General features: G+C 42.7%; 1 protein-coding gene across 12 annotated transcripts in view; it reads left to right on the top strand.

Annotated features, from left to right (window-relative positions):
* Positions 1-11,995, top strand: part of ZNF83 (zinc finger protein 83) — a 30,396-nt gene extending 18,401 nt beyond the window's left edge. For 7 of the 12 annotated variants that reach the window (XM_073016036.1, XM_073016037.1, XM_073016041.1 and 4 more), the window contains 2 exons: positions 48-164; positions 2,078-11,995. In XM_073016036.1, coding sequence (XP_072872137.1) covers positions 48-164; positions 2,078-3,825 — 1,865 coding nt within the window. In that variant the 3' untranslated portion in view covers positions 3,826-11,995. The remainder of the gene's footprint in view (positions 1-47; positions 165-2,077) is intronic. The other 5 variants (XM_007997927.3, XM_073016046.1, XM_073016043.1 and 2 more) reach the window with 1 other exon arrangement.
* Positions 11,996-12,882: the final 887 nt, after the last annotated feature.

A 12,882-nucleotide genomic window follows, 5' to 3' on the forward strand; every position in this document is an offset into this window, starting at 1 on the left:
ACAAAGGACATGATCTCATTCTTTTTTTTTTCTTTTCCGAAATGGAGTTTCGCTCTTGCTGCCCAGGCTGGAGTGCAATGGCATGATCTCGGCTCACCACAACCTCCGCCTCCCGGGTTCAAGCGATTCTCCCGCCTCAGCCTCCAAAGTAGCTGGAATTACAGGTATGCACCACCTTGTCTGGCTAATTTTGTATTTTTAGTAGAGACGGGGTTTCACCATGTTGGTCAGGCTGATCTCCAACTCCTGACCTCAGGTGATCTGCCCACCTTAGCCTTCCAAAGTGCTGGGATTACAGGTGTGAGCCACTGTGTCCTGCCAGTCTCATTCTTTTTTATGACTGCATAGCATTCCATGGAATACATGTGCCACATTTTCTTTAACCAGTCTATCCTTGACGGGCATTTGGGTTGGTTCTAAGTCTGTTATTGTAACTATTGGTGCAAGAAATATACATGTGCGTGTGTCTTTATAGTAAAATGATTTATAATCCTTTGGATATATACCCAGTAATAGGATTGCCAGGTCAATACTACATCCACTTTTAAGAACATGTCTGGTTCTGCAGCCCAAGATCAAATACCATTGACCTCACTTACTTTCAGTGTAAATTGGTGGACCTACTATATTTATTTGAAAAGCAATAATTTACTCCAAATTTCTTTTGGCAAGTTAGTGTTTGTTGGTAGATGGCTGGGAATACTGCAGAGTTTTTGTGAAGATGGAAAAGTTACTTTAGTTAAGAAAAAAGATTTATCAGTCTCTGTCAGGTTTATTAGATAGAGCTTTTCATGTCTTAACCACCTCAACCTACCGTAAGAAATACTGTAGATTGAGATGCTTAACACCTTAAACTGCAGGAAATAATTTCTCATAAATCTGTAAGCAGTGAAGTCCAAGATGCATAAAAACACTTCCTGGGTGGTGCCTTCTTTCTATTTTACCCTAGTCTGCTTTTTTTTTTTTAATGGAGTTTTGCTAATTTTTGTATTTTTAGTAGAGATGGGGTTTAATAATGTTGGACAGGCTGGTCTCAAACTCCTGACCTCAGATGATTCACCCACCCTGGGCTCACAAATTGCTGAGATTACAGGCCTGAGCCACCGCACCTTGCCCCAGCCAGCTTCTTGCTGTGTCTCATATGTCAGAGTGAAAGGAAGCAAGCACTCTAGTGGTTTTCCTTATACAGGCACTAATCCTGTTCATTAGAGCTTCCTCCTCATGGCCTAATTGTTGCCCAATGTCCCCACTTCCAATAACATAATATTGGGGAATAGGATCTTAGTAGACTAATTTTGGTCAGTGCAAACATGTAGACCATGGGTGCCTTCATTGTGTTGTATACCTTTTATTTTTCAGTTTGCTCCAAAGAATGTTTTCTCTGACCTTAGTCAATAAATTTCCCAATTCCAAAATTCTTTTCAATTACTAGACAGCCATGTTTCCCTTCTATTGCAGTATGCCCAGGCTTCATGTTGGAAAAATTCTCCTTTTTGGGGAGCTAACCTAATTTTTGCAATGTAAGTGGTTGGTCGTAGCTTTCTTTATACTACTGTTCTGCAGTTAGTTTGAATTATGTGCAGTCACCCTTTCTCTATTAGAAAATATCTGTTCCTGGCCGGGTGCGGTGGCTCACATCTGTAATCCCAGCACTTTGGGAAGCTGAGGTGGGCGGATCATGAGGTCAGGAGATCGAGACCATCCTGGCTAACATGGTGAAACCCCGTCTCTACTAGAAATATAAAAAATTAGCCGGGCATAGTGGCGGGCGCCTGTAGTCCCAGCTACTTGGGAGGCTGAGGCAGGAGAATGGCGTGAACCCGGGAGGCGGACCTTGCAGTGAGCCGAGATTGCGCCACTGCACTCCAGCCTAGGCGACAGAGCAAGACTCCATCTTAAAAAGAAAAGAAAATATCTGTTCCTTTTGTTCTCCAAAAAATTAAAAATCATGATTGGGAGTTTTATAATTTCCTTTAACATAAGTATTACTCTTAGTGTAATATTACATATTTCAATAGGAGATATTTATTGACTATCTGTAATTAATTGGAAACTGTGGGTTCCTTATGTCTTATAGGTATTTTTTCTAAATATGAGATCAAGGAATTACCAACAAAAAAGGAGAGTAATACAGGAGAAATATTCCAGACAGTAATGTTGGAAAGACCTGAAAGCCACGACATAGAAGATTTTTGCTTCAGTGAAACCCAGAAAAATGTACATGACTCTCAGTGTCAGTGGAGACATGATGAAAGACATTACAAACGAGTGTGTGTGACCTATAAGGAAAGTCTCATTGGTAGAAGAGACATGCGTGGTAGAAAGGATGGTGTACAAAACAAGCCTATTAAAAATCAACTTGGATTAAACTTACAGTCACACCTACCAGAACTGCAGCTATTTCAAGCTGAAAGGAAAATATACAAATATGATCACACGGAAAAATCTGTCGATAGTAGTTCCTTAGTTTCCCCACCCCAAGGTATTTCTTCTACTGTCAAAACCCATGTTTCTCATACACATGAATATAATTTTGTGGATTCGTTATTCACACAAAAAGAGAAAGCAAACATTGGGACAGAACACTACAAATGTAATGAATGTGGCAAGTCCTTTCACCAAGGCTTACATTTTACTATACATCAAATAATCCATACTGAGGAGAAGCAGCTTAAATGTGATATATGTGGCAAGAGCTTCAATAAAAAATCAAACCTTGCAAGTCATCGAAGAATTCATACTGGAGAGAAGCCATATAAATGTAATGAATGTGGCAAGGTCTTCAATAATATTTCACACCTTGCACAGCATCGCAGGATTCATACTGGAGAGAAACCATATAAATGTAATGAATGTGGCAAGGTCTTTAATCAAATTTCACACCTTGCACAACATCAAAGAATTCATACTGGAGAGAAACCTTATAAATGTAATGAATGTGGAAAGGTATTCCATCAAATTTCACACCTTGCACAACATCGGACAATTCATACTGGAGAAAAACCTTACAAATGTAACAAATGTGGCAAGGTGTTCAGTCGCAATTCCTACCTTATACAACATCTGATCATTCATACTGGAGAGAAACCCTACAAATGTAATGAATGTGGAAAGGTCTTCAATCATATTTCACACCTTGCACAACATCGGAGAATTCACACTGGAGAGAAACCCTACAAATGTAACGAATGTGGCAAGGTCTTCAGTCACAAGTCATCCCTAGCAAATCACTGGAGAATCCATACTGGAGAGAAACCTTACAAATGTAATGAATGTGGCAAGGTCTTCAGTCGCAATTCATACCTTGCCCAACATCTGCTAATTCATACTGGTGAGAAACCTTATAAGTGTGATGAGTGTGACAAAGCATTCAGTCAAAATTCACACCTTGTACAACATCGCAGAATTCATACTGGAGAGAAACCTTACAAATGTAATGAATGTGGCAAAGTGTTCAGCCAAAATTCATACCTTGCATATCATCGGAGAATTCATACTGGAGAAAAACCTTATAAATGTAATGAATGTGGGAAGGTCTTCAGTCTAAACTCATCCCTAGCACATCATCGGAAAATTCACACTGGAGAGAAACCTTACAAATGTAAGGAATGTGGCAAAGCTTTCAGTGTGCGTTCAAGCCTTACTAATCATCATGTGACCCATACTGGAGAGAAACCTTTCAAATGTAATGAATGTGGCAAACTCTTCCGTGACAGTTCGTATCTTGTTGGTCATCAGAGATTTCATGCTGGAGAGAATCTAACAAATGTAATTAATGTGGCAGAGCGTTCAGTCAGCATTAAAGCCTTGCAACACATACAATAATTTATACTGGAGAAAAACTTTGCAAGTATAATGAATGTAGCAGAGCCTTTAGTTTTGTTCAAGGCTTAATAACCATTAGCTTAGTCCATAGGGGAGAGAAACTTTACTAATGTATTGAATGTGGCAAGGCCTTAAGGTAAAAGTCTAAGATCAGGATTTTTCAAAGAATTCTTGCTGGTGAGAAACCTAACAAATGTAATGAAAGTGGCAAGGTCTTCTGGCACAACTCTCACATTGTACAATATTGCAAAATTTCATACTTGAGAAACAAAAACACTGAGTGGGAAACCATTATGACTTCAAACATTCATCAACATCAGAGAATCCATACTAAAGAGCCTTTATATAATTATATGTGATAGAGATTTCCTGCAGGCCATAGTCTTACTAGGCATCAAAAACTTTTTTGATGAAACCATACAAAGGGAATGTGCATGCTTAGGCTTTTACCCAAGCATTAAAACTGGAACATCACAGGGTTTATACTGGAGAGTAACTACACAAAGATAATGAATGTAATAAGCCTTTCAGTGTAATATTCATTATTTTGTCATGAGAGATCTACTCAATAAAAACCAAGTAAATGTAGTAAATCTGGAAAGGTCACTAGTCTAAGATGCATTCTCATGGTTCATTAAAAATTCATAGTGGAGGCCGGGCGCGGTGGCTCACGCTTGTAATCCCAGCACTTTGGGAGGCCGAGGCAGGCGGATCACAAGGTCAAGAGTTCGAGACCATCCTGGCTAACACGGTGAAACCCCGTCTCTACTAAAAGTACAAAAAATTAGCCGGGTGTGGTGGTGGGTGCCTGTAGTCCCAGCTACTCAGAAGGCTGAGACAGGAGAATGGCATGAACCCGGGAGGCGGAGCTTGCAGTGAGCCGAGATTGCGCCACTGCACTCCAGCCTGGGCGACAGAGCAAGACTCCGTCTTTTAAAAAAATATATATATATATTCATATTGGAGGGCTGGATGCAGTGGCTCATTCCTATAATCTCAGCACTTTGGGAGGCCGAGGCGGGTGGATCATGAGATCAAGAGATTGAGACCATCCTGCCAACCAACATGGTGAAACCCTGTCTCTACTAAAAATACAAAAAATAGCTGGGGGTAGCATGCACGCCTGTAGTCCCAGCTGCTCGGGAGGCTGAGACAGGAGAGTTGCTTGAACCTGGCAGGCAGAGGTTGCAGTGAGCCAAGATCGTGCCACTGCACTCCAGCCTGGTCGAGAGAGTGAGACTCTGTCTCAAAAAATAATTCATAGTGGATCCCAGGTGTGGTGGCTCACGCCTGTAATCCCAGCACACTGGGAGGCCGAGTTGGGTGGATCATGAGGTCAGGAGTTTGAGACTGGCTTGACCAACATAGTGAAACCCCATCTCTACTAAAAATACAAAAATTAGCCAGGTGTGGTAGTGGGTGCCTGTAATCCCAGCTATTTGAGAGGCTGAGGCAGGAGAATCACTTGAACCTGGGAGGCGGAGCTTGCAGTGAGCTGAGATCTCACCACTGCACTTCAGCCTGGGCAACAGAGTGAGACTCCATCTCAAAAAAAAAAAAAAAAAAAAAAAAAAAAAAAAAAAATATATATATATATAGTGGAACAAACAAATGTAGTGATATAGTAAATTAACCAATTCACAGACTATAATCCATCTGAGAGCTCATAGGAAGTCTAATTCTCTGCCATTAATCTTTTATATTACATTCTGCAGAATAATTACAATTCAAAATATGTTAAAAGTCATGACATACATCAAAGACTCAAAGACATTTGGAAATGGCCAGTTACCTTCAGGTCATAAAATAATTGATTACATTATTGAAGGAGAAAGACTTCTTTACCAATGTTAACTTTTAAGCTGACATTAGAAATGTTTTTATGATGTCTTTCTTAGTCATTTCATGATCTATAGGCAAGAATAGGAAAAAATGGCCTACTTCATTAGGTGAGATCATTTCTCTCCATATTCCTGTGAAACAGGGACACTATCTTTTGAAATTAAATATTGGCTGAATATTGGCTAATCCCAGCACTTTGGGAGGCGGACATGGGTGGATCACTTGAGGTCAGGAGTTTGAGAACAGCCTGGCCAGCATGGTGAAACCCCATCTTTACTAAAAATAACAAAAATTAGCCAGACATTGTGGCTGGCACCTGTAATCCCAGCCACTCGGGAGACTGAGGCAGGAGAATTGCTTGAACCTAGGAGGCGGAGCTTGCAGTGGGCTGAGATTGCGCCACTGCACTTCAGCCTGGGTGACAGGTGAGACTCCATCTCAAAAAAACAAAAACAAAACAAAACAAAAAAACACACACACAAAGAAAAGGAAACAACCAGACGGAGATTGTTGCCTACGTATGTGCTTCTGTGATGCTCCTCAAAAACAATGGGCCAGGCATTGTGGCTCACTCCTGTAATTCCAACACTTTGGGAGGCCGAGGCAGGTATATCACCTGAGATCAGGAGTTCGAGACCAGCTTGGGCAAGAAAGTGAAACCGCATCTCTACTAAAAATACAAAAACAGGCCAGGCATAGTGACGCACGCTTGTAATCCCAGCTATGAGAGGCTGAGGCAGGAGAATCACTTAAACCCGTGAGGCGGAGGTTGCAGTGAGCCTAGATTGTGCCACTTCACTCCAGCCTGGATGACAGAGTATTTCAAAGAGAAAAAAAAAGGAAAAAAATGGCTGAATTAAGATTTGTAAGGGGCTGAGAATAATGTAAAGCTGTGATATCAGTCATATTATTGCATACAGGGCATTCTTCACAGAGAGGGCCAGTGTGGATTATAGGAAAGAAATGCTCTACTAACCAGTCATGAAACGGAGCAATCCAAGACCTCAAGAGACTGCAGTTTTTACTGGAGGAGATTAATACGTTAATAGGAAGTGATTACATGTAAGGTAGAGGTAATGCAGGGGAAATGTTAGCCACATCTCCATTGAATGGCAGTAGCTGTCATGTAGCAAGATTGAGGAAAAACTGGTCTTAATCTTGAAATTGAAAAGAATAGTTATCACAGAGAAGAGGATTTTTTAGCATTTTTTTCTTTTTTTCTATTTGTAGAGACGAGGTTTCGCTACGTGTCCCAGACTGAGCTCAAGTGATCCTTCTGCTTGGCCTCCTAAAAGTGTTGGGATTACAGGTGTGAGCCACTGTATCTGGTCCAAAGAGGAAAGTTTAATTATTTAAAAAAAAAAAAAAAACAATAGCATGTTCTTGATTAGGAATCCCATTAAACTGCCAGCATTACATTTTCTATTGTTTGTTTTTTGAGACAATGTCTCACTCTGTCACCCACGCTGGATTGCAATGGAGCGATCATGGCTCACTGCAACCTCCGCCTCCCAGGTTCAAGCAATTCTCCTGCCTCAGCCTCCCTAGTAGATGGGACTACATGCGCACCACCACCATGCCCGGTTAATTTTTGTATTTTTTGGTACAGATGTGGTTTCACTGTGTTGGCCAGGCTACATTTTCTATTGTTTTATTTAGAATGTATCATAAATTTCATGTGTCAATAAAATTTATTTTTTTATAACTATGAGTTAATTATGTCCCATCTACCTGCATAGCTTTATCTCACCTCTATAGGATCCTTCATGTCTAAACACAAACAATGCACCATCAGGTTGCTAAGGCTGAAGGATCTACAGTTTTATTTTATGATGGAATTAAACATCATACAATTTGAGAACATACAATCACGCCTTCCACTTCAGTTATCCTCTCTGCAGTCGGCCTTAGGTTACTTATGTGAACATGATGAGAATCCCATAGCAGTGCAGTTTCACACTCTGACAAACCTGCATCCCTATTGATAAGTGTAACTTTTATTCTTCTAAATGTCTTTCTCTTATGTCCCAAATGAACACATGGCATGCATTTTAATTTACATAAAATAAAAATACACATATAGTAACGATATAGAAAGTACTGTGAAATAAATGTGGGGAATATGAACAAAAGTAACACCAAAATTGAGCTGGGCGTGGTGGTGTACGATTGTAATCTCAGCTACTCGGGAGACTGAGTAAGGAGAATCGCTTGAACCCAGGAGGTGGAGGTTGCAGTGAGCAGAGATCACACTGCTGCACTCTAGCCTGGGTGACAGAGAGAGACTCTGTCTCAGCAAAAGAAAAAAAAAGATCTCCAGTTGCCTCTATGTTTTTGCAAATGACAGGATACCATACTTTTTGATGGCTGAACATTGGTCCGTTGTGTGTAAGCACCACTTTTTTTGTGTCCATTTTTTTTTTTTTTTTTTTTTTTTTTTTTTTTTTTTGAGACAGAGTCTCGCTCTGTCGCCCAGGCTGGAGTGCAGTGGCCGGATCTCAGCTCACTGCAAGCTCCGCCTCCCGGGTTCACGCCATTCTCCCGCCTCAGCCTCCCGAGTAGCTGGGACTACAGGCGTCCGCCACATCGCCCGGCTAGTTTTTTTTTTTTTTTGTATTTTTTAGTAGAGACGGGGTTTCATCGTGTTAGCCAGGATGGTCTCGATCTCCTGACCTCGTGATCCACCCGTCTCGGCCTCCCAAAGTGCTGGGATTACAGGCTTGAGCCACCGCGCCCGGCCTTGTGTCCATTTATCTGTTGCTGGACACTTAGGTTGCTTCCAAATCTTGGCTATTGTGAACAGGAGTGCACACACATGGTAGTGCAGTGATCTTTTTCATATACTGATTTCTTTTATTTTGCATGTATACCCAGCACTAGGCTTGCTGGATGATATGGTAACTCAATGTTTAAGTTTTAAAATAGCTTATTTGCCTTATCTCTTTGCTTTCCCCCTGTTCCCACTAGCCAGACTCCTTTTCCCTAATTAGGACTCCACAATAAATCCAAATATATTCTGAAGACTCTCTCTGTTATAGGTTTTCTAACCATACCTGACAGAAAGAGAAAACAAAGAAAAGGTATAAAATAACTTATAGGGCCGGGCACGGTGGCTCATGCCTGTAATCCCAGCACTTTGGGGGGCTGAGGCAGGCGGATCAACAGGTCAGGAGTTAAAGACTAGACTGGCCAATATGGTGAAACCCCATCTCTACTAAAAATACAAAAAAAAGTTAGCTGGGAGTAATGGTGCATGCCTGTAATCCCAGCTACTTGGGAGGCTGAGGCGGGAGAACTGCTTGAACCCAGGAGACGGAGGTTGCAGTGAGGCAAGATAGTGCCACTGCACTCCAGCCTGAGTGACAGACTGAAGACTCCGTCTCAAAAAAATAATAAATAATTTTAAAATACCTTATAATTGGCTGGGCATGGTGGCTCACGCCTGTAATCCCAGCACTTTGGGAGGCCGAGGCAGGCAGATCACTTGAGGACCGGAGTTCGAGACCAGCCTGGCCAACATAGCGAAATGGCATTTCTACTAAAAATACAAAAATTAGCCAGGCGTGGTGGCACACACCTGTAATCCTAGCTACTCAGGAGGTTGGGGTAGGAAAATTGCTTGAACCTGGGAGGCGGAGGTTGCAGTGAGTCAGGATCATACCACTGCACTCCAGCCTGGGTGACACAGTGAGACTGTCTCAAAACAAACAAACAAAACCCTTACAATTTGCCAATAAAAAGTATCTTTTCTAGTTACTTTCAGAATGCACGTAAAGTGAATTGAAAATTCTGCCGTGGTGAAAGTTCATCCTATCAGTTGGGTCATCCTTGCCATATCCAACTGATACAGGAGGTAGAAAGAAATTATTTAGGCAGATAGTGAGGGCAAAAACTCCTCTGCAGAGCTTCCCTTCTAACAAAAAGCTGCCCAAAATATCATTTTGTTCTAACGAAGAGCAGCCTGAAAAATTGATCTGCAAACAGGTAAGCAAGCTGGAAGCTTGCATGGAGGAAAGTCAGCAGCTGCGCCAATAGGAAAGGGGCAACCTTGGGGCTTGGCATGCCCACAATGGAAGCTCGTCTTTCCTTTTTTGTTAGCACATGTACAGTAAGAAAGAAATGGGCAAGATGGCGCACATCTCAGGCACAGAACCCACCTGCATAATAAAAGATTGGGGAGGGGGCTACCAGAAATTCATGCCGTATGCAAATGACACATCTGGTCCTAATGAGTTTTTCACGCCCTATGTAGATAAGACACTGCCTCCCCACCAGCTCATCAATAAAACCCCTACATTTTACCACGAATCCTCAAGCCATTTTTCCAGGACCCCTCTCTGTAGCATAGAGCTATTGACTTTCTTTCGCCTATTGAACTTCCACTCTAACGTCACTCTTGGGTGTCCACGTACTTGATTTCCGTGGCCATGAGACAATGAACCTCAGATATTACCCCAGAAAATGAGGCTGCTTCACAACTAAACCAAAGTCAAGAGGACATATAAAAAATAAACTCAGGACACAAACATTGCTTCAAGAACGTGATTCTCTGAAGTATGGCTGCTGAAACTTCCTGATGTAACCAGAAACCCCTGAAACCAGCTTTTTCTTTTTTTTCTTTTTTTTTTTTGGACAGAGTCTTGCTCTGTCACCAGGCTAGAGAGAAGTGGCACAGTCTCGGCTCACTGCAAGCCACGACTCCCTGGATCAAGCGATTCTCCAGCCTCAGCCTCCGGAGTAGCTGGGATTAGAGGCACGTGCCCAAGACAGCCGCTAATTTTTGTATTTTTACTAGAGACAGGGTTTCACCATCTTGGCCAGGATGGTCTCGAACCCCTGACCTTGTGATCTGCCTGCCTTGGCCTCCCAAGGTGCTGGGATTACAGGCATGAGCCACCGTACCAGCCCAGATTTTTCTTATAGCTGCTAAAGTAAATCACCTGGGACTTTAAAAATAGTTTGTGAGCCAAGTATCTGAGATGTCTCAATCAGTTTAGAAAGTTTATCTTGCCAAGGTTAAGAGTATGCGCATGACGCAGGCTCAGGAGGTCCTAATGGCATGTGCCCAATATGGTCTAGGTAGACCTTACATTTTAGGGAGACATGTCATATCAATCAGTAAGTGTCAGATGTACATTGGTTCAGTCGGGAAAGGTAGAACAACTCAAAGCTGGGGAGGGGGGTTCCAGGACATAGGTAGATAAGAGACAAATGGTTGCTTTCTTTTCAGTCTCTGATTAGCCTTTCGTACTTTGAGTAACTTTGTTCTCATATATTTTATTTTATTTTGAGATGAGGTCTTGCTCTTTGCCAGCTACTCGGGAGGCTGAGGCAGGAGAATCGTTTCAACCTGGAAACGGAGGTTGTGGTGAGCCGAGATCACGCCATTGCACTCCAAGATGTGGTTGGGGAGAAATCCACAAATTTTGGTGATCAGAACGGAGGTATTCTGTGCTCAGTGGCATGAGAGAGTAGGAAAAACACTTTTTTTTAAATTTCTTTTTTTTTTTTTTTGGGGGGGTGGGACAGAGTCTCACTTTGTCGCCAAGGCAAAGTGTAGTGTCAAAATCTCGGCTCACTGCAAAGTCCACCTCCTGGTTTCAAGAGATTCTTCTGCCTCAGTCTCCCAAGTAACTGGGATTATAGACACCCACCACCACGCCCGGTTACTTTTGGTATTTTTAGTAGAAACGGGGTTTCACCATGTTGGCCAGGCTGGTCTCAAACTCCCGACTTCAAGTGATCTGCCCTCCTCAGCCTCTCAAAATGATGGGATTACAGGCATAAGCCACCGCGCACAGCCTTTTTTCCTATTTCAAATAGGCAATCCAACTATTTGAACAACCAGAGAGGGCTCTGTGCAGTATCCTGGGCCCCAGATGCAGAGAAGCAGCCCGGGTTTTCTCATCTCCTGATTAGGTGTTCCAAGTACAGGAAATGGGATGGAACCTGAATAGGTCAAGGGGTAGGTGTATGGAGGCCTCAGCTTTGATCTACAGGAACAGAGAACGGAGCATCAGATGGAATCAAGTACAGAAGGAGAGACCACAGGGGAAAGAGATCCCTTTGACACAGCCCTCCCTGTGCCACAGAGTCAAGAAACCAGAGAGGTCACAGAAGCCAGATGACAGGGTGTTGCCCATCAGGATAAAGACTCTGCCTTTGTCTCTGAGCTGCAGCATCACTAGAGGACAAAAAAATCCAACTACTACACATCTAAAGAGCAGAGGGGCCTGGAGCGGTGGCTCACACTTGTAATTTCAGCACCGGGCAAATCACCTGAGATCAGGAGTTCCAGACCAGCCTGGCCAACAGGGTGCCACACTATCTCTACTAAAAATCAAGAAATCAGCCTGGTGTGGTGGTGATGCATGACTGTGTTTCCAGCTACTTGAGAGGCTGAGACAGGAGAGTCACTTGAACCCAGGCGGCGGAGGTCGTAGTGAGCTATTGTGCCACTGCACTTCAGTCTGGGCAACAGAGGGAGACACTGTCTCAAAAAATTAATTAAATAAATAAATAGCAGAGAGATAAGAGGGGGCAAATAAAGATGTCCATTCTGAGATCTCAGGATTTAAACTTTTCTTTTCCCACAGAATTCTCCCACTTGCAGTTTCCCCACACACTATTGGAAGGTGGAGCTTCCACTCTGCCCATCTGAGCTCTTACCTGCCTTTACACCTGTAATACATTCCCACCCAGCTGGATTTTGTTGCTATTTTCACTTCACTCTCCACGGTCCAGGGCTCTTTCCCTTGCTCCAAAATGGAGACAGCAGGTCAGAAAGAGACTCCTGCTTATAAAAAAAGGAAGATAACATGCTGGAGCTTTTCTAGAGTCCCAGCCCTATGTTTCAGTAGGAAAGAAGACACTGCAGATGATCTAGGAAAACATTTCACTAATTGTTCCGCTGACTGCCTCCCTCTGAATGCTTGGGGAGCATTGTAATATGTAATATGTGGACATCGAGCTCTCTTCCAAGAACTATTGAATCAAAAGTACAGAAGCAAACAGGCAAACGGATATCTGATTGTTTTTAGGCAGAGTTTCGCTCTTGTTGCCCAAGGTGGAGCGCAATGGTGTGATCTCAACTCACTGCAACCTCTACCTTCCGGGTTCAAGCGACTTCTCTCGTCTCAGCCTTCCGAGTAGCTGGGATTAGCTGGGGTTACAATCACGCGCCACCACCCCTGCCTAATTTTGTATTTTTAGTAG

This window comes from Chlorocebus sabaeus, chromosome 6 (assembly GCF_047675955.1).
Source record: "Chlorocebus sabaeus isolate Y175 chromosome 6, mChlSab1.0.hap1, whole genome shotgun sequence".
Lineage (NCBI taxonomy): Eukaryota > Metazoa > Chordata > Mammalia > Primates > Cercopithecidae > Chlorocebus > Chlorocebus sabaeus.